We start from the raw sequence: 26,018 nt of genomic DNA, 5'->3' as shown, positions 1-26,018 counted from the left end.
TCTTGTAGTTTTTTTGTGTTTGATAATAATTTACAGTGTGGGAAAACACATAATCCTGAAAAAGAGACAACTGAAACATGTGCAAAGAGAGAAAAAAGTTTTAAAAGAACACTTCCCAATTATTTTTAAAATCTAAGTAAATACATTTCTCCTGTTCTAAGTACACGAAAACAGCCCCCAAACCACCTTTTCCATATTCCTCTTATTTTGCTCTTTTTAAATTTTTAAGAAAATGTGGTAATTATTTTTCACTTGGTAAGCACAGGCACTCTTGAAAATAGGAAGTAAGGACTGCAGATTGGTTAGCAAATAGGTGATATTTAAGTGTAGTGAATCAGATGATAACACAGCGATTTTTGGGTTGGTCTAAAAAATGGCTCTTTCTTATCAAACAACATTTGTCATGATTCATTTATAAACGTGTCTTTGTTTTATAACCAATATTTGCACGTTATTTTGGCATTAAAATCTTAGTTGTCTGTGTTTAATTTAGTAGCTTTAATGTAATGCCTACAGTGGCTTTAAAGAACAACCATGAATAGAAAAGTTTAAATGGAATATTAATGAACACATCCCTTTAAATGCTATATGTTTTTTGTCCTGCTTATGCATCATTAAAAAACAAAACTAAAAGTTTCCAACCTAAAACCAAATAAAGTTCTTCACTGCCTAAGTTGAAGTATTTAGCTCCAGTAACAAAGCAGTATGAACATAAGATTGAATGATCACATTAAAATAACATGAAAAACAAAGAAGAAACAAGGATATATAATTTTAGAATGTTTAAAACTTTCTTCAAAGTTTTCACAAGCAAAGTAGGAGGCTTCATCACACCAATGAGACTAATTTCCCACAGGCACAAGTGGTTTAAACTCCTATTCACTTCTGTTAACAGTCCTACGGACATCCTCACAAGCTATTCAGAGGGAACACCTAGCATGGTATCTACCGTGTATGAATGATGCTCAAACCATAGCCTTTTAGCACTTAAAAGTGCAGCCTGCTTCCAAAAATCCTACTTTCTCTGGACAACAGAGAGTTTACTATTGCAGCCTAAAACACAGACCAGTCTTGGTTTGGCTAGCAGAACATACCGAGGCAAAAGGACTAAGTCAGGGAGCCACAGGGTAAATGCTAGGAATGGACGCAGAACGCATCTTCGTGACACAAATCCACAAGAAACATGCAGAACTACATCTTTTTTTGGAGGTGGTTGGTGTTTTTAATCAGTGGTTAATGGAAGCCAGATGTGGTGCTTATGCATATCATAAACTAGATTTTTCTCCGTAACTGTAGGGAAAGGAGGGATTAAGTGGAAAGGATTTCAGCGCAGCTTGCTTCAACTGTGACAGGCCATAGATTTTAACTCTAAAAAGCAACTGGAGTACCATCATTCTTTCTGAGGACCTATATAGCCTTATAAAGATTATAAGCTTTTTAAAAGCTATAGTACACAAAAGAAAGCCATGCTGGCTTTTATTCTGGCAGGAGCTCGTTCAATTTTTTATCACGTAAAGAGGGGATTTCACATAGTTTTACAAATAACTTCTGTATTCACTGCCATATGAGATGCGATACTTTAAAAATCTTTATTTAAGGTGAATGACGTATTCCAGAGCTATTTTAAGCTATCTCTTAAAATATTATAAATACTATAATCTACTGTCGGGGTCCCCAAATACAAAGTGCTATCGTAATTAGAAATACCCTAATCCATCTTGTATTTTCCATTGTTTTTTTACACTGTGTTCTGAAAAAGACCAGCATGTTACAAGCTCCAGAAACCAAACATAGGTAAGGAAAGAGAGTTTACAGAACACTAAAAGAACACTGTTCTAAATACATAGGTGTTAACTGCCTAATTACACATTAAGAAACCAGAATGTTTTCACTTCCCAAAACATTGATACAAATTAACAACCAGCGAAGTAATTTTGTGAAATCAGAGTGAGAGTTTTTCTCACTCATCAATCTCCCATCACAAAGTCTGGCAAACATGTTAATTTAATATTAGTTTCCACATTAAAAAAAAAAAAAAATCCACAGAAGAGCACTGCCTACAGGCCAAAAGGTTTAAAAATTGTCAGACCCCAAGGCTGACAGTTTTCAAGTCATCCCAGAGGTAGGAGGGAGTTATCATCCAGCTCTAGCTTTGCTATGAACCGAGGGGCACAGCCAGGGCACGCGGAGCACTTCAGGTTGCTCCGAGCCTTATCTGTCTGCTCAGTGACAGGAAAGCAGCCCTGGACCACTGAGCGCTGAACTCCTCCTCTCCTTTGGTACACCAACACTGTCTTGAGTCTAATTTAGACAGCAAGCTGGTCGGGGAAGAAACTTGTCATTTCTACACTCTATACATTGTATTCAATTATAGAACAATATTCTATAACCACACTACTTAGGTCAGGACCTCGCTATTGACTGGGAAAGCTGTTACAGATTACTGACAAATTTAAGCAATATAAAAAGAAGAATTATGTATACGTTTAATAATCAAAAAGTGAACAAATTCAAAGAAAATAAATCTTTGTAACTGACATCCCACCAGTGTAAACAGTTATAAACTCTATTGAACATATACCAGTATATATTTTTTTTTAAACAGGAATGATGAACTATGAAGAACAGTAAGATACAAACAACAGGATTCTTCAGTTCTCCATTTTTCCCTTGCTTTCTAAAGATACCTGATTAATAGTGGAGGGTCATTTTAATTCTAGATGAAATCTGCTTTACAGAAAACCATGAATAATCTTTAGCAATGCTCTTCAGAAACATAAGCAAAAGACAATAACAAAAAAGTCAAACACAGGATTTTTTTTGGTCTCACTCTGGTTAAGCATCTTGCCACTGAGTATGTTGTAAAAGACGCGGAGTACCATACCTTTAGGTGTATACATTCCTTGTTGCATGGAACCTCCAGGTTCAAAAACAGGAGCTTTAAAATCAGCAACTGCTGACAACACTGATTCAAAGCTTAAGCTTCCTGGAATAATACCACTTTTAGGATTTGGGTTTTCTGGAATGTAATGTTTGTGTTAAGGAAAATGAAGTTAACTTAACTGCAGAACACAGCATTTCACTTCTGTCTGACATTTTCACTTATTTATTTCAGCAGCTACATTTTGGCAATGCTCTGTTTTAACCACAAGAGGTCTGTATCCCCCAGCTGCACTGGAGTAACAACTATTATTGAAGTGAATCAAAGCCTCCTAGATAGGACATTAAGCTCTTTAAACCAAGCCAATTACTACATGCTTGCTCAAGAGGTAAGTATTAAATGAGAAATAAAAACTACTACCTGTAGTGTATATATAAAAGTTTTTGTGTTAGCCTCCGTTTACTCTCATGTTGGCTTTGTTAATAGCAACAAAAATATTTTGCGTTTATGGTTAAGTAAGTGCAGAAAAAGCAAGTAAGTGGTTGGGGATTCATACATATACTAAATAATTCTCATTCTTGGATTGACTATTTCTTATTTTTTGATAGTGATACTTAATCAGCCTACTGACAACTACCAAAATTAACAACAGTAATCACTAGTACTTACATAAATGATTCACTTACATAAGTAATCACTTACCATAAAGCAGAGGTTTTCTCACAAGTAGTAAATTCTTATATAGGTGATAAGCAATCACTTATTTTGACTTCCAAACATTAGGCACATAACTTTATTTTGTTTTAAATAATAAATTAGTAGTGTGGGGGAAAAAAATCTCCCAAACTTCCTCACAAATCACAAGGTTCTTAGAGGGTTAACAGGTATGGGGATGAAATAAAGGAAGAGAAATAGGTCATCAAATCCTACAAAGCGGAAAAACAGGTGAATTCAGACAGAAAGGTACTGATAGCCTTTGTTTTAAGCGTACAAGAAAACATTAAGCAAACCATCTGTTCTGAGTTACAAGCCCTAAAATCTCATGCTGAGCAAGAGCTCAGGGTCTAATAGCACAAGAAAAATTCAAGAACACGAATTTAAAATACTGGGAATATAGCAAAGAGGACAGGTGAAAAGAACGTAAATGCAAACTGGTTTTGAAAATATGAACAAGCAAAGATGAAAGATAAACCTCATATATGACATCCTAAGCAAATGAGTTACTGTGTCTCACAGTAATAATTCTTATTGCATATTGGTAACTCTCAGTCTTCTCCTTTTAAACCTTTATAAATTGCTAATATTTTTACCGAATGCCCATCACTAGATTGCAAACTCTTTCAGACAATTACCACAAGCTGTTTAATTTGCCTACAGAGCTTAGTACTTTGATACCAGTAAAACTTGTGTAATTGTATGGAACATTTTAGGGACACAAATCATATCACTGTGTAGAAAGATTTCCTAGAGTTTGCTATTCTTCAGGTAAGATACTTTCCTACTAAAACAGATACATTTCACTTTAATTTCAAAGCTGCATTCAGCATTCCTATTATTTGCATTTTCAGCTTTTGATACCAAAAGCAAATGCCAATATAGCAAAACTGGCTTCTTTTTATACTAGCATATAATAAACAATAACCAAAGGCTCAAATTGAGATAAAGGTTCCACTTGGCTAGACTTCCTACAATCCTACTGAAAAACAGACTCTTCACCTCACAACTGTATGGCTTTCTGTAGTATTTAAAAAATAATAAAAATAGAAAAAGTTCTTTCTTCTGTATTAATAAAAAAGTAAACATTACAAAGCACTGCACATTTCGTAAGGAAGAACAAAGTAGGAGAAAATGCTTTTGCTCAACATGATGTTCAAGCTCCAAAATCCCACTGCTATCCAGCTACCTGTCACTTTCATTCATGCACATTAGTTAATATACTCCAAGGATATGAGGTCCAATAATGAACTGTGTGTCCTGTCATTCATACAGAGCTGGGCTACCATCTCTGCTCTGAGGATCTCATCATCTGTCATTCCTAGAACAAGAAAAGTAAAACAACATAATAGTAAAAAAAATGCACTCAGCATACTTCACCCTTAGAATAAGTTAAGCTTAGTACAAACATTAGTATTAAGTAATTATATAGTGCTATAAAAAGCATAGCAATAAAAAGGGCAAAAGTTATGAGACAAGCTCAGTCATAAAGAGATAGATAAACTAAAAACTGCTTGTCTTTCTGAAAAAGACACAATTTTAATGTGGCACTCGGTGATCAAATACACAATTCAGCCACTTACTTCCATTAAAGCTATTTTTCGCCATTTCTATGTACTCTGCCTATTTCTAATTCATAAATGATTAAAATTTCAGTGCAGATGAGACCAAGTGTTAGATGCTTTAAGTTACTAATTTTGCCTATTCAGCTTTATGGTAGCTATTAAATGTTTGGAAACGTGAAAATAAATTAAAAGCTGTATTATTTAGACATAAATATCCCTAAAGCTGTGCTTCTTACCTAAATGCAAGCGAAGACTTAACAAAAGGACTAAAAATGTTAAGGCTCCTTCCAACATGGACCTTTCATGCTCCGAATCAAGGACTGTATTCTGATGCTGCGACGCCATTGTTAACAGATCTACCACCTTAAATCTGCGTAACAAAGATTAAAGTCAGAAACAACATTCTTCAACATTAAAACAACAATGGTAAATGTACTGATAAACTCAGGATACCATGCATATCAGCCCTAAATTAATATAAAAAAAGCATATGATGCAGTAATATGCAAACAGATATGAAAATCCTTTTATTTTTGAAGCTGGATTTTTATTTAACTATCTGTGGAACATGCTATGGTCATATTTACTCCACATGAAAACACCTAGCATTTACGAACATATAAAAACTAATACCAATTAACCTACTTTCATACCCTGATATATACCAGGACAGATTTATTCTGTCTGGGAAAGCAAGCATTCCTTCTGGGATTCTCACTACTGCAGCTCTGTTTGTCCACTTTGTCATGCTAGCATATCCTGAATACTTGCATATGAGAATGTACAGTACTTTAAAAACTGAAAATGCTCAGAAAATGGACATCTGAAGTATTAACTGTAAATCAAAAGCTAGTCCTGAATGAAATGACAAATGTGAGATAGCTCAGTTATAGAGCCTTGGGATAAGTATTAGCTTTAGCTAGGCAGAATCATAGCACTGAAAATGTATATCATTGTACACAAAGGTGTATATGCACCTTTTCTCTCCCACGGCATAAGTTAGTCAATGGGTGGCAAAATACTGAACAAGAGCATTCATCTTTGGATCTTACCTTTCAAAAACTGATGAAATAAAATAATCTGGGTCAAGCCTAGAGGCACAGACCTGTGGAAAGAGAATAAATTCATTTTATTCACTAGGATATTTTTTTTTTTTAAATAAACACTGGCTTGGATTCTCAGAAAACATAACTTACTTGTAGCAGATAAATGTCAGGATCAATCATGGAATTACAAAAATGAGATTGCACATAAGTCATTGCCTGTCCTTTAATTTGTAGGCCATTCCTCACCCACATGTTGCTGTGAATTTCAGAAAGGCTTGCCTGTTCAGTTAAAAAAAAAAAAAAAAAAAAGAAGTTTGCAAACTTATCAGAGACATTAAGCTGTTCAGTTCAGTGTTAACAGATCATCAATATATCACTCCGTATCACTCTCTGGGTGTATACACACGTATGTATACACACACACGCACATATATATACACACATACATATAAACATATTCTCCTTAGTCTCAAAAACAGGAGTGCAGGATGCAAGTGAATTCTCAATATATAACCAAACACTTCAAAAAATGTACCTGGTACCAATTAGTGGCATTTCTTGAGACAGAAATATATCTACATATCAGACATACTAAGAAAAAGATCATGTTGAATGATTTAGTAACAAAACTTTGCAACTTTTTTTTGAGAATGTATTCCAGATGATGAAAGTGATCAAAGCCAATGAAGCGATACATCATTTTTTATCTTGAAAAAGTACTCCAAACACGAGATCATCAATGGTTAAAATAATGGCTTCTTTTGACCTTTTTTCAGCTTAAAAACAAGTCAAGTATAAAAGCAGTGATTATAAATACTATTCGCTATCACTTACATGCAAATAAATACATACTTATAAATAAAAAATGCTGCAGGGTGCATCCACTCTTGAAATCATTCTCAATTTAAGATTTCAAGTTTTCAGACTGAGATTTAGTCTCTGTTTCTGCTCCAATAATAGCAATTCCATGAACAAAACCCTGTATTCAAATTTAGCTATCCTGTTTGAAAGTGCTATGATGAATATTATTATACTTCTCAGAATTACATTCTTAACTAATGTCACATATTTAATTTTGGGAATAGGAAAAAAATTAAGTTTATCCTAACTATTCAGTATATTCTATTTTATATATTACTTATTTTTATATTCCACAATTAAGACATATCCCCCCTTGCAACCTACTTTGAAATATATTTAAGTGATTGCTGTTAAAGAGCATCAGATCGCAACATTTTTTTTGTACATCTGTGTATCTGCATCAAAGAAGTTTGCCCATACCTGAATTTGAAGTGGGTGTATCATTAGTTTCATCAGCATCTCCTGATCTGGCAAGATAGTATCCAGATCTAGTTCTTGGCATTTGACAGCCTGGGCAGGGGGAAGGAAACATACGTTTAATTGAACAATCACACTCAACAGGCAATTTCCATCTTCTGTGCAACTATAAACATCTGCTTACCTTACTTAAAAACATGGCAAAGTAACGATGCAGTGGCAAATGAAAAGTAACTTGGTTAGGAGCTGGCTGAAAGTAAAATACAGATATTTTAATATCATGTATAAAAAAAACCAAACCTATGAATGCCTTTGTCACCATCACCAAGAGCAGTATCTTGCATGTCCTTATTTGATGGACTTACTTTCTACTAACCTAATATTGCTTAATTCCCCACCACCAATGCTTCATAAACTTCCCATGTTCAGATTGCTACAGTTAATCTCTTACTGAGCCCCTAGTAGTTAATGACACTTGAACTCGATCCAGACAGTATCCTTTGCTAAGGTATCAAAGCTGCCTCCCCACTACTATATCATTACTATTCTGTCTTGTCATTGCTTCAGCTCTTCATACAAATAGATGGAAGTACTGCAATGGCACTACTTTTAAGGCTCTCATAGCTTACGCTTGCACCAGCAAATCTAAACTGTTAGACTACAGACGTATAGGATTGTAGGAAATAACATTGTGAATACTAACTACAAACTTTCCAATTTCAGCAAAGCAATTCTTTCTTTTTAAATCAGTGCATAGAATGCTGTTTTAATTTAATGAGGAAAATAAAAAGTATATCGCCTTTTAAGTTTTACCAGACTTTCACAGCACTTAAACAGCTTACATTCATTAAGGATACATACCTCATCTACAAAGTTGATAGCATCAAACCAGTCCTGAAGCGCTTCAAGGCAGTATCTGACGACATTACGTGTGTATTCTTGTGTCTCCTGCAATTAAAGAAAATAAAAAAGCTGTATTACATGGGCCAAAACAGTTTTAAGTAAGTGACGTTGTTTCCCTGTTATGAATAAATGTGGGGTTTTTTTTACAGTACTACGCATTTTATGCCTTCACAGTATGGAAAATAAAGGTATTAGTACAGTTCCATTGTTACCCTAAAAGGGGATCATTTCAATGACAAGAATTAAGCCCCTTCACTCTGGTCTTAGTGTCTACTTTCATTTATCCATTTATTTTTACTAGAATATTAGAAACCAAAGGAGAAAAGATGTGTCCTTCCAAGCAATTGAAAAGGAGTGGCTTTTATCTTAAGTTTTTATCTACCGAAAGGTTACTTTAGAGTTTAATTCAATGAACGTGAAATCCAGTGGTAAAACAATACTAAATACATCTTAACAACCCTTATTATAATTATGCTAGGTGTAATAATGTCCTACTACTAAACTATATTTCAGATTAAATCATGTATTTCAAGGCTAGGGGTGTACGCTGCCCTCCAGGAACGCAGCAGTAGCCCAGACGAATGGCAGGTGGGAGGTAGGGAAACCAGACTGCTCTGGCATCAGTGGCACTTACAAAGCCGGGTTTCTTAGGGACTTGTCCTTGAAAACACAGCAGCTCCAGACCTCCCTCAATCTCTTAGGACATCTAGGCACACTTCACATGTGAAAGCCAACAGTGCTTCAGCGAGGCAGAAGCTGTGCGAATGCTGACTGGCTCGGTCAGTCACCTTTTCTCATCATGATGCACAACAGCCACGTTCCCACCCTGAGGCTCCACCATCACAACCTGCGCTGGCCAAGCTCTGCCACCTTTCCTTCTAATTTGGGACAGGAGCTGGAATCTCTTCACGCCCACTTATTTTCATAACAAATTACTATAAACTCATAATAAAAGGTTTTTTTCATGTCTTCAGTATTCCTAAAAGCTGAAAGATTCAATTTTTACTGTAATTTATTGTAATCTACTGTCTGGCAAACAGTAACAACTCTTTGCTGGAGTTGGGAGACAAACAGATGTCATGACCCACGTTACGATGTTTCACCTCATACTGTTAGTAAGCCAGAACAAACGTGTAATTACTACATTTCGCTTCATACTGAAGTGTCTATTTACCATCAGTCAGTATTTGCATAATCAATACTAATACCATGTCAGGAAGGACTTATTTTTCTCCTTTCTCACAAAACCAAGGCAGAATGACTCACAGACATCCATCAAGTTCTTTGTCCTCAGATGAGGACTGTGTTTGTGTATACAGTAGGGGCACATCCCAACCTTCTAGTCTCAGTACTGCAGATGACAATTAAGTATGAGCATGAACTCTATATTCATCATACTCAGAATAATAACTGATCACAATATTATATATTTGGCAGGCAAAGACAGCAAGAAACAAGTCTCCTCAAGATAAAACAGCCTGACCTCTCAGATATAAGAGCTCTGAAATAAGTTATGATATACCTGGATGCTTCCACTGACCAACTTGGCAAAAGCCAACCTTTCAGAAACTCTTCTCCGCTTGATTTTAATTTTCCTGAATGCAAATCTAAGGTTAAACTACTAACCAGTATCCAATGCCTTTATAGATATCCTTTAAGAACATCCTTTGAGAAGTGCATCACTGTTCAAATAATTGTACTACCTTCAAGAAAACAAAACACTGCTTATACACCATACCTTACATAAAAAGTAGTCAGAGGGGGGAAAAAAATCACACAAGGAAAAAAAAAGAATTTATAATTTGAACCATTTATGAACTTTCTTGAGACTACACAGAGGAACATTAAAAGGATTTCTTGTTGCTTGTTCTTGAAAACATGAATAACGATAGATAAATATTACTTACCCTAACTTTGCAATGTGACAGAAGACCCCACATTGGCTGGGCACAGGCTTCCAGCTCAGCAGCAAAGGCAGCATAGTATGTCTGTGATTCAAACTCCACATGCTCATTTAATTCACGTTTATTTAAATTCATACCTTCAAAGATTTAAGCAGAGTTATACAACCAAATATTTAACTATGGCTAACTGGAATGTACTATTTTTATGTTATATATATCCACAGATCTATCAACAAAAAAACTTCACAGAAGGCATGTTTAAATGTATCTTATCTAGCAGTAGGATAAGAGACGAAATATAGGGACAAGCATCAAAATTTGAACAGGAACAGGTCAGAAAAGAACGAAGATTTGGCTAGTAATTGCAGTCCTTTTTTTTCAGGTGACATTAATATGGACTGCAGCCCATTTACTTTGAACCTCAGCTAGTCAGTGAGAACTTCTGGACAGAAAACACCTGGATCTCTTGCTAGGCAGGTACTTTTCAGTATTGAAAAGTTCATGGTAAGTTTTTGTTTGTTTGTTTGCTTTTAATAAAAACATGTTTCTTCACAGCAACACTTAGAAAAAGATACAAATTAACCCGATTAATTTACCCAATATTTAAATTTAGGGCTTTGCCAATAAAGCAGTTCTAGCACAAGTTATGATTTGCACTATTGGTACAATGAGAATTTTGGCACCATGAGTCTCACTGAACCATTATGCAATTACTCTTCACCTGGTCTACACAAGACAAAGATCCATTAAAAGATCATTTTCAAATTTGTTTTCTAGAATATACTGGTCCCTTTCAGAAATGTCTGCTTATGAAAATACTAACAAAATAAATATTTATATACAGTGGCGTAACAATTTTGCTACTGTGAACGTAAAGCTGTCTCAAGATCCTTGTATTAGTATGCATTAGTACTGACTATAAAAGTCACATACCTTGAAAGAATGATACAAAATTCATCCATGTTACCAAAAGACCATGATCTTCCAAAAATTTCTTTGCCACGCTTTGGTGTGAGAGTATATTTATAAAATCACTAACCAGGGGCCAGTAAGTATTATTCTTCAGTAATGCTTCCCCACAGTTCACCACAACATGTAAACTATTTTCCTCATCTAGATTAAAAAAATAGAAAAAAAAAGAAAGTACTGCAATTTTTTCCTTGTTCTCATTTTTAAACAAAGGTCTAAGATCACGCAAGAATAAAAATTAGGATTCACTGTAACCTTGTGACAACACACGCAGGAAACTGCAGAAAAGGTTATTTACTTGGTGGCACCCTGGGTTGTCTTCTCATGTTGTAGTCACCAATGCAGATCCCACCCTAGCAGGAGACACACACACTTTGAACAAGATCGCAGCCTTTGAAGAGCAGTGCCCTTTGAGCCACAACTACCCCAATAAAGCTCTAACAGAGAACAGAGAGCGGGTTTACTCCATCTTCCTGAGCCTACGACAGGAGAAGGTTCCCAAAGGGAGAACGGAAGAAATCATAGAGGGGGGAAAAATGCCTCCCTGCCCCCTGAATCACAGAAGTTTGTCCTCTATACTGTTTAATAAATGTTTTAATTTGATTTTTATGAGAAGAACCCCTAGAAAGAACAGCAGAGAAACAGGACTGGTCCTAGAGTTATTATCCACGGGAAATAACTTCTAGCACCCAACTCTCAGTTGTTGTTCTGACTCAAGCCAACAGGATAAAACTTCAGTTCTGATGATCAGCTTTGGGGGTGGCTCTCGTCCAATTTAAATGCACAAAGGACCCTTGCAGTCACCCTTTCTGCAGAAGAAAGCCACATGACAAAACCAAGCAGCATTACATAGCCAGAGAAAAAAGACACTGGTATTGCGAGACTCCAAACTCCAGCACAAGTGTACCGGCAGTGGATCTACCTGGGACCCAAGCAATTTTTTTTTCTCTCCTTTAACTACTGAAGAAAATACTTCTTTATTTTTATGCAGAGTTTGTTTTATTTTTGTTGGTTGATTGTTACAAAGATAAAGTATCGTCCTGCCTGTTATTTCAGCAGAGCTTTTGGAATTTGAAGTGGTGTAATATTTTGATCTGAACAAGTTTTACTTCTCAAGAACAAGGCATGCTCAGGGAAATGAATCAGATCTCATCCCGAAAATACGCTGCCTTAGTCGCACACAACTGCACACAGAAGCCTCGCTACAGTAAGATAACACAGAACTCAGGTTCTTCAGCCGACTCCTATCTATTCCGCTGCAGCGCCAGCAGCCACAGGAAGCCAAGGGCGCTCTACACAACTGCTCCAGCTTCTCTGCTGCAACGGATCCAGTGCTCTGGAACCGCTCGCCTGGTAGCTGGTGCATCTGTGAAGAAAGAGAACTAGGGCTGCTGTTCAGCTGCCTGGTTCCCACGTGCTCACACAGCCTACCCAAGAACAAGATAAAACCTCCACCAGCTCTGCCTGAACCCATGAAAGCACTTTGAAAAGAACCAACAATTACATGTCCCTGATTCCCTGCCCCAGCAGAGATCAGACAAATGCAGCATTTTTTTTAAATTGGCAGCGGCAACTCCCCATCTTCACAGTACTCTACAAGCCAGGGTTATGTAAGGTCAGTCAGAGGAAGAAAGGTGGGGTGTTTTTTTTGTTTTGTTTTGTTTTTTTTTAAAAGAATGTTTTGATGATGGCTCGTTCTCCTTGGGGTATAAATACTTCCTTCATGAAAAGTTCAGGAGGAGGAAAGTGCTGATAGAGAGGAAAAAAAAATCTCTAAGAGACAGGGGGACATAAATCTTTCTAGGGATCCAGTTTTATTATCTGCACCTGTATTTCTCCTCATCCTGTCACACCACATGCGAGAGAAAGACAAGTTGAACTAGTAAACACTTTTGAGTAGATGCCAGCATAGTCCCTAGGTTAACTCTGTTTCAGGAACACAATTTGCCCATATCCACTTAGCATCCACAAACACCTTTAATGAACTGTATACTTTTAGCACATATCAGCTGCCCAAATAACAATTAACATTTGTTAGCAATGCAAACTAAACATGCCTTAGTAGATATAATTCCTGCTACATGTTCTGGTTTCTTCTCTCCAGCACATTTTATCCAGCTATCCGCTGGCTGGATTAGCAAACTTTGTTTCCTCCAATACTAAATGAACTACCTTTTGTTTGCACTAGTAGCACAAACAGAATTCTTTTTCTAAATTTATCTCACCAGCACAAACTTCTAACAGACTTCTCACTACTGCTTCCAGCACCGTAAGAGGTGTCTTGAACTAAAGAAAACACAAGATGCAAGCCTGCAGAACTGCAAACTCGCATACATAAAGCAATGAGGAGGAAATGCAAAAATGCTAAGCACCACACATTCCAAGATGGGGTCTCAGCCAAGACAAATCACTAGTGCTAGGGAAAGGAAATAGGTAACTTCATGCCACGGTATAGCTGCTCTAGGGATAAACGTTCTCTCGCAAATCTATCACAAACCTGTCTGAAGGTATTTAACTTACTACCTCCAGCTTAAATATTAAATTACCACAAAGTTTCTTCAGAGGATGTCTAGTCACGGCCTTAGCCTTCCTCTCTTTGGCTGCAAATTCTGGTCCATTACAGAATCTTACCATCATGTTAGCACCATCCTCTATTCACCAACTAGCAAAGATCTGAAGGTGCTTTAAAAATAGTTTTAACTGAGATTCCACCACTATGGCGTTAGTTTAGCAAAAGTCACTTGATATACAAACTGTTAAGGAAAAAAGATGCAACAATGCACTGGATCGAGTCAGAACACAACACTTTTCTTTGACTCCTTTAAAGCAATATATGCAGGGCAAGAAAATTTCTCCATGTTGAAGTGTGGCCAAATGAGGGCATAGTTTGTAGCTAGAGGACTGAGGATTTTCCATTTCAGTACAGTTATTCTGTATTAGGCTATAGATATAGTGGAGTCATAGACAAAGCATACTTCAGAGAAGAAAAGTTTCAGGTCCACGCAGAAGGTGTCGGTATTTATTTAGCAGTAGCAGACAAGCTATCTACAAAGAGCGTCTTCAGATTCAAACTAGGAAAAAGGCGGCTGAGAGGTCTGCAGTTTAAGCACATGAAAGTGTGAAAAACAAGTTAGCAAAATTTGTTGTGCCACCAACTTCAGATAAGCATAGGTAAAAGGAGGAGGGTAGAAACAGGACTGTCTTCTTCACTAGAAGAACGTAAACAGTGTAAACGACTAAGTTCAAATCGCCACTCTGTCATCCAAGAGCTTAATCAAATTATTACATTTATAAAGGAATAAATCAGTCTTCCTTAATTAAATTAAACTTTATTAAAGCAATTACAAGTGAGAAAAAATAAAACAATTTCAAGTATTTTGAACAACTGATGAAATATTTTGAAAATATCGTTTAAATTAATACAATTTATATATGTAAGTTCTTATTCAGAGGAGCTTCACAAATAGCATATATGCACTTTACCCAACACAGACAGCATCTGCAAAACAATACTAAGTATTCTAAACTATATAAGACTACTAAAAAAAGAAAACCCTACAAACCACAGGAGAAAACATCAGTATGACTCTTGAAAATTATCTTTTACATTTCCAGAAAATTATGAGACTCAGCCTCTACTATATATCACTATACCCTGTGCATTTCTGGGGAAAAATGACTAAATTTAACAAAGAGAGATTAATCAATTATTTATTATCCATGGAAACAATAAAACAACAACAAAAAAAATCAAAAAATAATATCAACCTACCTTGCAACTCACTTTTAATAAGGCAACTTTCCATCATATATAATAGAACAGTGACCATAATATCCAGCAGCTGACATTCTTCTGTCACTTGGCGTGCTAGTTCTTCGTTGCTGAACAACTGAACACTGATATGCACAATTCTATTAGACATAGTGTCTGATTCATGGCTTTTCTTCAGTGTTTTCATAATAAAAGCATAATGCTGAACAAAAGTTTTGGTAAAAGCAATCTGCAAATTATAAAGAAATGTTAATGTTAAAACAAGCACCACACACAAATTATAGTTTTCTTTCACGATTAAGTATTCCTTTACAAAAGTACAATCAATATATCCTAGAAACATCCGTTGCCATGACGAGTCAAAATTGATAGTCTAACTACCCCATGTCTAGTTTCTAGAAGCAGTCCATATCCAATGACCCCTCTACAGAGGGAAGTAACTTACTCCTCAAATTTTATTTCCTGATCTCAAAATCCAGTCTTCTCATTCTATACACTTTCTAGTAAAACAACCGGAAACATCTGAACAAGGAACATAAGGTCAAAGCATACCTGTGAATGTAGTAAAGTTCTAGTACTTTACCCTAAATTTACTGAATCCTAAAACAGTGCCCCAAAATGACATACTACGAACAATGAGATCACGGGTGGCTGATAAAGCTGCTGTAACTTGATCACTTGCAATCATCTACCCACTGAGCCAATTTTTCGTATATCAATGCATTATCAGTCTCGGTACAATTTCTTGGGCCACATCATTTTTAGCCTTAAACTGCATTGTAAACCAACCTTCTGCACTGTGTATACACGTGTGCATATGTGCCAGCTTCTAAATCGTTTCTTATTTGGTACATTAAGTTCTGAATTATCACCATCTGGACTTGCTTGGCTTAGTAAGAACAGATAATACAAGCTGTTGTAGTGATGAAAGAATTTTCAGCTCAATGTCCCAAATCCTGTATCTAGTCCTTCTGGAAGTATCAGTCTTTCTTAAATATAAAATCAGAAATTTTAAAACCACCTTTAAAGGCATATGTGTTTTCACTGGACTGTATGCAAATCACTACTTCATTTTACCCAAATGCCTGAGACTCTGTACTCCCATTTTTTTTTACAGCACCACCATGATCTTATTCAGAAAATATTCCCCAAAATATCATGATGCCATAATGCTGTGGTTGGTCACAAAGACGGCTTGTTCCAACAAATACCCTCAAAAACTAAGAGCAAGTTGCTGATGTACAAAAATGTACTGGAGGGAGGTGGGAGAAGCAGCGAAGAAGGGTCACTAAAGGAAACAGTACAATTTATTTAAGTTGCCCTGCTTTGGCTAGTCCAATATGATGGAAATCTGTATGATAATTAAAAATTTCTTCTATGTACAGCACCTGGCATAATGGTAGCTATTTTCAGCTATGGCCTCTTTGGTAAGAATATATTCACACTATATCACTCAACTTGTACAGAGTTGTTGTATCATTCTGGCATTCCAAGCCAGAACAACCTATCATATAATTTCATTTAAATTAAAGCTTGATACAACTGTAATCGCTGGCAATGACATTTATAATAAACACCAAAACATTGACACTATTGATGTTAAGCTTCAGAAACAAATGACACATTTAATATTTTAAGAAGTTAGTACATTAATTTTACTAGTATTATTTTAAAACATATGTTAGTACTAGACTCCAGCAACACTAAACTACAACATGTGGTTTGAAAAAATAATTTCATAGTTTTCATCTTCCAGCACATTACTTCTTCACATTGTATTATGTTTAAACAGGATTGTTAGGTTCTATAATGTAGGTACTGTGTTTTATTTGTTTTACAAAGCACTCTGAATTCAAGTTGATTGTGAAAACACAGTCCTTCTCCAAAGAAAATTTTTGAATTTTTTCCCCCTAAATCAGCACACATCAAATCTTTTTGTGCCTCACTCGTGTACCACAATGAATTTCTGACAGTAACATAGATGTGCTATCAACAGACAGCAAAGACACAGATTCTGTAATACGATTAAATAAGGAAAAGGCATAAGCTTTACCCATTCAGAAACCTTAATTCATAAGTTAAACAAATACAATCCTCTCCAATTTTGAGAAGAGGAAATGAAACTCAATCCCAGAAGTATAAGTGCTGAAATACTGTGCTAAACTGCAGCTAATATATAAGAACAGCCAGAGCAGGTCAGACCAGTCCATACTGTCCAGCATCCTGTCTGTGAGCAGCCAGACAGATATCGAGGGAAAAATACAGAATGGAACAAGAATACAGACATGATACAATATGTCTTTCCGAATACTTGCTCAGCCTCCAGTCATTTACAAAAAGGGCTTCGTAAGGCAGATGTTTTCCATTTACTTAATGACCTTCACTGACTTACTGTCTAAGATCTTGTGCAGTTCCTAAATTTCTAGCCTAGTACAAAACAAAGTCACCTCTTCCATCTGGTCTTTCCTCTCAGTGGCCACTCAATCTCAGAAGTTGTAGGAGCCTGACATCAACCTCATGTTTGAGTTAGAGAGGAATTTGCCTCTCCCACGTTTATGTTTTCATTGCAAGGGAAAAGATACTTGTGTCAGGAGCAAGTTGTGCTAAAATAAAGTTTCCAATAGAAAAACTGGTCTACAGAATTTGCAGACACCAAGAGTTAGTGAAGTCCTATTGCTCTAACCATTGTTTCAACCTTCACTACAGGACATGACTGAAGATACACGGCATTTCTGATAATTATGTTTGTTGATTCATTATCCCTATCAGATGCTTTTGCATTTCTCTGTTAACTTCCATTTTTCCAGATCATAGCAAGTCTCTGCTCTTGAATGATTTACATCTTTCCATCAATCTTCTGGTTACAGCCAGTCCCCCTTCTTTGCCTTCTCCTTGGTCATATAGAGGCCCTACTTCTCTGGTCTTTTTCCTTCTCGCAGAAAACTTGTCCACACCAAAACACCTAACTTCTTGGAGGCTCCAGTAAGTTTCTCTGCTGTTTTCTTTGTCTTTGCTTGTATGTCTTCCAAACTTCTGGGGATGAAGGGATTGACGGGATGCCTCAGGCACAGACCCTGTAAGGCAAAGACAATACTGTTTGTTGTTATTTCTCTTTCGCATGCAGAGGTGGAAGGGAGGGATGAGCTAACTCACTAAGTGTTTTAGCCCACCATTCTTAACATTTCTTCCCAATATTAGAAATCCCGAAAGAGAAGTTCTTTTTCCCATTTTAACAGAAATCTATGTAACATTGAGCATGGTGGATTGAGAGTCTGCTGCACTACGTTTATGCTAGAGGCCAGAGATTTCAGCAAACTCAAAACACTGTACAGACAGACAGCTCTGTGCCCAACTGTCTGGTTAGTTCACTCACCTCATCAGAAAACTAACCTAGCAAAGAGATTCTGCCAGTTTAGTGAGCTAAATCAGCTCATCAAGAATCAGACAAGCTGGCACAAGAGCAGTGGAAGGAAAAAGTGAAAAGACAGTACATGTGCTGCATATGCAGCAGAAAGATCACATGGAACAATTTACATCTCTACAGCACTGTTTGACATGATTAAACAGCAGAAATGCTTCATAAAGGCTCAGTGGCAGCCTGAAAGATAAAACATTTTTCCTATTCATCCCAAACTGTACCTCCTCTCTGTACACCTGCAAAAGGCAGAGCCAATTCCTGTAAGTTAGCCACATTCTTTGCAGATGTGTTTAAAATGCATCATTCGTGCAGTTTTGCAATAAGGCATAGGTGCAAAGGAAATAGTGTTGCTGCCTTAGTATTGCTGTGTGATACATTTCCTACTCTAGGTTTGCTTCCTGTGGCAAAGCACCTTTTAGAAGATCATAGCAATTAAAACAAAAAAACAGTTTTTAAAAGATTACAGATACTTAGGATTTGTGCTAATAAAGTTTATACGTAGGAATTGAATTGACTGTTTAATCAAATGTAATATGAACTTGCTAACAAAACAAAAAGAAAGTTTAAATAATCCTTCCTTTTAGTCTGAACATACAGTACAGCGGGTAGAAGATGACTGCTTCCAGGCAAAGAAGGCTGCCAGCACAGAAACCAAGTATACCATGGTCTCCATTCTGAGCACACAATGCAGGAAGATTGTGAACCCAGTGAAGGAAGCCACCTGAGACTGTGGCTCATAGCTACAAGAAAAAAGGTTCCAAGACCATTAAAAGTTGTTGCGATTATGTAGTATAGTATAAAGGCAAACACGACAATGCTTACCAGATTCCTCTGCCGTCCTGCTGGTAGTTCAGAGGCAGGAGTTTAGCTGACAATGGAGCCAGAGAACTGCGCATCCACGTGGGTCTCAATATTGAAAAGAATTCTAACTTCATGGCAAGCGATCATCAGGCAAGAAGTCTTCACATTTCCTTATGTATTAGCTGAATCGGAGACCAAGATGAATCTATGCTGGTATCCCAAACCAAAATGCTGTCCGACTTGCCTTGACATGGCCAGAGCATTGCTGAAGACCCATGTTTTATCGTTCATTTTCTTGCAAGATATCTTCATATCCTTCGCTTTGATACCACACTGTTTTAAGATGGCACAAATACAGGGCTGCCCCATTATAAACTGAAATTTTTGCAGAAATCTCAATGTCTGGACTTCAAGGTTTCTTGATCTTTGCCTCCCAGCAGGGAATGAGAAGGTCCAAGACATTAGCAAAGCTCAAAGGCATGACATGTGATCAGAGCAAAATGTTAAGCCTGATTGCTATGCATGCTAGGTCCCAGAACACGTAGAGCAAACAACCAAACCTGGCTGCACACCAAGATTTAAAACAGGAAGATGACATCCCAGTCTCCATGACTCCAGGCCAGTAGACATTTGGTATGGACAAGTGCAAAACTCTAAGTAGGCAGCTGGATGGCTGCCAAAATCATCTAGGGCATAGCTACAGCTAGAAAATTCATAGTGTAATGGCCTACTTGGTGAAACCACTGCCTACTAGGAACAGCTGCAACAGGAATGAAGTCACCACAATAATTCAGCAGTCATATCACACCATGGAATTAGTGTTGATGCACATGTTTTAACTGAAAAAATTCCAATTTACAAAGTAAAACAAACCAAAAAAATCCAACATATCCAAATATTCACTAACAGCCAAAAAGGAAGAAAAATAAAACATTCGAACAAAACTAAAACTGCTGCTCCTCAGTTATCAATCTTGTTTTTTCCACATCTCTTTTCATACTCTTGTACTCTTTTTATACTTTAAGGCTTTCTAACAAAACACTCAAAACAAGGGAAAAGATCTGTATTATTTTACTGCTTATTATTCAGATATAAACACAGGTGGTCTCACGAAAGGCCCAATATACACTAAATATGTGAATACAGAAAGATTTTAAAGTTTCAGTGAAGTAAGACAAGTACCTTATAATCTTGATCTGGCAGCATGTTGAGTAAGAAAGTCACCATCTTTTGTGGAAATTCATATTTTATTGTCCAAAATAATAATTCTTCTAGAAAACATTTATGCTTCAAAACATCCATGATAGATTGATCTGCATAAAAAGTTGGAGGAGGGTATGCGTAATGTCATAATTATTTTAAATAACAACATTAATTATAATGAAGTGCAATATCTTATATAAAACTCAGTAACAAAAATTTAGGAACACCTCAGTGAATTCTACAAGTAATAGTATTTTTTTCAAAAACATGGGGAAAACTAAGCATGGCCAACACTGTACAGGGTCAGAGGTGGTAATGCTAGAAAAAGGATGCCCCAGAGAAGTCAACGGGAGTTTTCAGTACAAGTCTACCACACAGAATCCCATCTTCATCAATTGCACTGAACTTTATTACCTTACTGTAATAGCTCCCCTGATTTTAATGAAACAAAATTGACACAATATATACACAGCCACTTATCTGAGGAAAACTATTAATAATGTACACCATTATTTAGCAGAAATGAAAAGAGCAAAATAACAAAGTACAATTTATGGCAAGTGATGAGTTTTATCATCTAACAGCATTTACGTTCTGTTTGCAAAACTCTAAACAAGATATATAGAATAAATAATGTCAGCTATTTTTATTTTTAAAGCAATGTATGCACTAATTTTTCAAGGTATACACAGCTCTCAATTCAATGACCGATAAAAACATCTTCCTCTGTCTACAATTTTTTTTTTTAAATGTAAAAATCACCGTAATCTCATGATCAGCTATCAGGCTAGCTCTAGTTGATATCAGAAGAGACAGTCCCATCCTTCCACATGCCGCCCTGGTCACTCACTCTGCCCCTTCGTTCACGCTGGCAGTACCATTTGTACATCCGTATGGGAACCTAGTCAGGAACGGACCCTCCTTTCCATTTTGTCAGCTGAATTTTCAACCAGATCAGTGTCCTAACCCACTTCACTGCAAAGCTGCACACACACACACTGACCTGTGCTAGATAAAACTGTTCATGAAGTTATCGCTTAGAGAGCATAAATTATGTTAACTCCACTTAAAAGCTATTAAAACATATAGCCTTTTTACCACGGTCCTTCCAAAGGTTTATGCATTTTGATTTAAAGCTACAACAGGCCTCATTCACTCCTACAATATATAAGGACTATGGAAAATAATAATGCTCCTTTCCCTGTAGAAATTAGATAGACCTGAGGATACACCTCGACACACAAAACATTACATTAAGGTAAGGTGAAGGGAAGGCACAGGGCTAAGGTATGAAGTGCTCCCATTGGCACAGATTCAGGAAAGCTGAATCTGGACATCTGGCCTTGAAGACTCTTCTTTGCTGAGGTATGACAGCTTTAGGGACTGCACTGGATGGCTTTGGGCCTGCTGGCGAAGCAGGAACCACCTTCATTTTCCACCATTACCAGGGGCCAGAGTTCCACTGTCAAGTGACCAATTACTCCAAAATATCTCAGGAATTGCTAAATATCATAAGAAATAGAGAATAATTTAAATTTTAAGGATCTCCTCAAGAAGAGACTCTAGCAGCCCACAAAAAGAAAAGAATGTTTTATACAATATATTCTACAACTGTTGAAATAATAAAAAAGATTACCTTCGTCGAGTCATCAAAGATGTTCTAATTTTAAAATATTTTGTAAAAAGTTACGCATCACCTACTACAGCAAACATGATGATCTTCTATATTCTCTTCCTTGACTCTTGTTAAGAAATTACGTTTGTGAACATACTGCCCACGAAAGCTTGGCAGCCATGCAGACACAAGTCCCCTGTCCCCAGAAGAGACAGCACGGGCTTAGGTACATTCCAAAGGCCCCTTAGCGTGAATACCAGGTATGAAGACGAGCGACGCACACTTTATCTGCCACTGAAGCGCAGCTTTCTCTGACATATATTATCACAGCTGAATAGTGTGTAATAACTTCTTTATACAGCACTTTTAGGCAGGGACAGAATAATATAGATCCACTTGCATCTCCTAGAGAATTTAAGTAGGCAGAATGCTCTTACCCAACTTGGAAAATTTGTCAAAAACACTGGAGCTAATCGCTCCCACTCTTGTGAAAAGCATCATGTGATTTTAAATTTCTGTCAACAAATAAGAAAATAGTGCCTGTGGGTTTAAAATTGTCTTAGACATCAGGTATTTTAGACGGATGCAGGACGCAGGTTTTAAAACAGAGTAACAATAAAATCTCTCAATACTCAGTCCCATACCCGTATCAGCAATGCCTCAGCATAAAAACGGTCAGTTCTTCAAAGAAACCTTTTATTCCTTCCTATCGCTACAAAAGATCCCATAGCCTGTTTTAAACATCTTCCTGGAATATCACTCCTAGCATTCCAAAATATCTCCAGGGTGTAAGCAGCCCCCTGTGAACACAGTACCACTTAAACCTAGGATGGGTCAGGGAGTCTGCTTATACGGAAAAGGTAAATCTGTTTTTATTCAATACTCAGTTTTCTAAAATTTTCTTTTCATACTCTTATTTTATACCCTATTGGACATAAAATATGAATACTGAAAACTTCAGAAAACTATTCAATATTTCATAAAAACAGATACTTACCCTTCCCCCATTGGCAGACTCCCTCCTCTGGGGCTGAAAATCAGGAGCTATTAGGAGCTATCAACATCATGAGCACAGTCCATGCTGGGATGCCTCAGAGGGGGAAGACTACAATCCTGGGGGGAAATGAAAGGTTGAATTCAAGAATCACTTTTTCCTGAAATGCCACTGCTGCTACGGGTTTTCAGACCTGGTAGCTTCTAATCCTGTTCTTTCTCCCTCCCCACTTCCCATAATCTGTTACTATGCATCAGAAAAACTGCATTTTTTTCTTGCATTAGCTGTCTCTAACTTCTCTTTTGGGAGAGCTTTCTTTGGATGCAAATAAATCTTCTGCATTTCTCCAAAACTATCACCTCTTCCACAGCATTAGTATTCTCTATCACAGCTCTGGTTCACATTCTGAGTGTCTCTCACTCTTTCTTATCCCTACACATCCACACATTTATGGGTGTGGTATATAGAAGCCGAAGTACCGCTATCTTCAGACCCTTCACAAACTTTCACACACCATTTGTAAGATCACCTCTTAACAACAGGGTTGCCAAAATATTATATCCAAAATATCCAACTTCCCAGTCTCTTTCCTTCAATCTGAAACTATTAGAAATAATCAATCCTCCTTTCATCTCCTCACAACACCTTCTTACCTTTTTACTGACTTCATGTGCTTTTGCATTCAAATTCAAGTCCCAAACATTCACTTCAAAGCCTTTCCAGAAATGTTATTCCAGCTTTCAGCACTATTTACACCCAAACATTCCTTTCTCAAAGCTTGCAATTTCTTTGTGCTTCTTAAGTCAGTCTCCTCATACTCTTTTTTTTTAAATGGTATTTTAATTTAATATCAGAAATTTAAATATTATTAAACACCTTTCTAGTACAAAAACACATCAAGGAAAAGCACAGGATTAGGCTACCATATCACTAACCTATAGTCATTCCTCAACTAAAACTTGCACTAACCTCAATGTGAGAGCTCAACATGTTGGGCTAGAAATTGCAGAGAGGATTAATTTTAATGTAGGAAAATAATAGAGTGGTTTCAAAGGAGACTTCATCCGATTATGTTTTTTGTAAATGGTCACTAGAAGAACAGTGTGGAAAAGACCAACCAGAACCAGAGAGAAGCATTCTGGCCTAGCTGAGAACACAATTACATTGTACAATGGCATAACGAAAAATATTCTCAGGAACAAATATGTCAAAAACCTGGTTGCCAAGCTTTATTGTGATCTTGCCTGCCACAGTGAAAATGGAATGATTTGTTAGAGGCTGACTTGCAACATGAAGGTGATAAAATTACTGGTCAAACAAAGACCCAGGCAGTGGTACTAACTCCCAAGTGAAATGAGAGTTAACAATTAGTGCAATTTCACTTGCTGTTTTTCATAGACTTTGCTATGTTTAATATCTGTGTCACATGCAGCACCACAGTGCTTGGGAAATGAATACTCCTAGATGCTTAAGATAGACATAAAGCAAATATGATAAACTGAGATCAGTACTTTATAAATACCTTTGGTGGTGCTGCTTAGTTTCACTCTCTTGCGCTTGCCCACACCTTGGCTACCATCCTGGTCCTCCTGGGGTAGGGGAAGAGTTTAAACAATTGATAACTGTATATTCAGAATTTTATGGCTAAGAGACTGTAATGCTCTCAAAATTCTGGTTCAACTATCAAGCTAAAACACAAAGTCCCTGAATATACTCTCTTAACAGAAAATATTTTAGCTGTTTACAGGAACCATGGACTCAGTGCAACTCATTAGAAAAACACAGCTTTCTAAATTGCTGTCTTACCCCTGCAGGCACCATTATCATCTGCAGGTTCAGACATCTTCATCTATTTAATTAATTTTGTCAGTTAGCTGCTCTGATTTCTGAAACTGATTACTAGAAAAATGTTTATCACTATAAAATTTCTAAAGGTTGCAAATCCAAGGTTTCACTCTATTCACCTGTAGGATTTTTTGTTTCCTATAAATTTTTTTTTTTTTTTTCAGTCTGCCAACTCATTGGCTAACAATCAAGACAGCACAGAGAATTGGCTAAACAATTTTTAATCAATGTAGCAGAAAAGTTTGAATCAAAGAACAAAGTAATTTTCTGACAGCTTTAAGAGGCCAATTCTAATGTAAAGTTCCTTACAAAATAATGGTAACACTTTATATAGGCAATTGTCATCTGACGCTCTCAACACACTCCACAAACAAGAAAGCAAAGCTTCTAAAATGCATTCCAAGTTAAAAACGTCATCACCACCACTTCACAAAAGCCAACATTGGGTGTTAGAAAAGAATGTGACATTAGAGGACTGTATTAAATGTTGCGTGTATCTTCACTAACAATGGCACTCCTAATGAAAGGGTGAAATAAAGAACAGTCCCTACAGGACCTAATCAAGTGAGAGATAAGGTAGATACCTATAGTTAAAAACAAGAAGCAATCAATATCCTCCTCCTGTACTTTAGTTCCAAACTTCAAGAGGAATGATTAGGGACCTGGAACTCAAAAAATGACTGTCCTTCCTTAGGGAGAAAAATCATTCATATTTTATCTAAGGATTGACCAAAAGTATCATGTTAATGAAAGGTCAAAACTTCCTTCACCTTTTCAGTATCTTCACATGAAAATTTTGTGACTCACTTTTGAGATGGACATGCGCATGAACTGCTTGGTCTCCTGTGGTCTTTATGAACACATGCTACTCTTGTCCTTTAACCAGGAACCAGTCAGTTCTCAGGATGTCTTCACTACTCACTCCCTCTCCAGGGGACAGAATACTCCAGACCAAAAAAAAATCAGACCTATTGACATAGCAGGATGAACTGCAAGAGTCTGCAACCTAAGTCTCCTGAAGAAAAAAAAAAATCTAAACTCCTGTTGCTAGAGAGGTGGCAGCTAGAGGTCTTCAGACCAATTCAGTGACCTCAGTGAAGCCAGAGAGTG

At 36.8% G+C, this 26,018-nt stretch overlaps 1 protein-coding gene across 8 annotated transcripts in view; it reads right to left on the bottom strand.

The window, feature by feature from the left end:
• Positions 1-26,018, bottom strand: part of UBR3 (ubiquitin protein ligase E3 component n-recognin 3) — a 123,228-nt gene that overhangs the window by 74,373 nt on the left and 22,837 nt on the right. For 6 of the 8 annotated variants that reach the window (XM_064514908.1, XM_064514909.1, XM_064514910.1 and 3 more), the window contains exons 6-18: positions 24,586-24,652; positions 20,434-20,564; positions 15,033-15,261; positions 11,225-11,404; positions 10,295-10,428; positions 8,346-8,432; positions 7,669-7,734; positions 7,488-7,577; positions 6,357-6,485; positions 6,213-6,265; positions 5,397-5,530; positions 4,832-4,916; positions 2,885-3,027 (exon numbers count right to left, since the gene is read on the bottom strand). In XM_064514908.1, coding sequence (XP_064370978.1) covers positions 2,885-3,027; positions 4,832-4,916; positions 5,397-5,530; positions 6,213-6,265; positions 6,357-6,485; positions 7,488-7,577; positions 7,669-7,734; positions 8,346-8,432; positions 10,295-10,428; positions 11,225-11,404; positions 15,033-15,261; positions 20,434-20,564; positions 24,586-24,652 — 1,528 coding nt within the window. Of the gene's footprint in view, positions 1-2,884; positions 3,028-4,831; positions 4,917-5,396; positions 5,531-6,212; positions 6,266-6,356; positions 6,486-7,487; positions 7,578-7,668; positions 7,735-8,345; positions 8,433-10,294; positions 10,429-11,224; positions 11,405-15,032; positions 15,262-20,433; positions 20,565-23,066; positions 23,185-24,585; positions 24,653-26,018 lie in introns of those variants that run through there. The other 2 variants (XM_064514915.1, XM_064514912.1) reach the window with 2 other exon arrangements.

Source organism: Dromaius novaehollandiae, chromosome 7, assembly GCF_036370855.1.
Source record: "Dromaius novaehollandiae isolate bDroNov1 chromosome 7, bDroNov1.hap1, whole genome shotgun sequence".
Classification (NCBI taxonomy): domain Eukaryota; kingdom Metazoa; phylum Chordata; class Aves; order Casuariiformes; family Dromaiidae; genus Dromaius; species Dromaius novaehollandiae.
The sequence above is the reverse complement of the archived record's forward strand: the minus strand, read 5'-3'. Positions and strand labels throughout refer to the sequence as shown.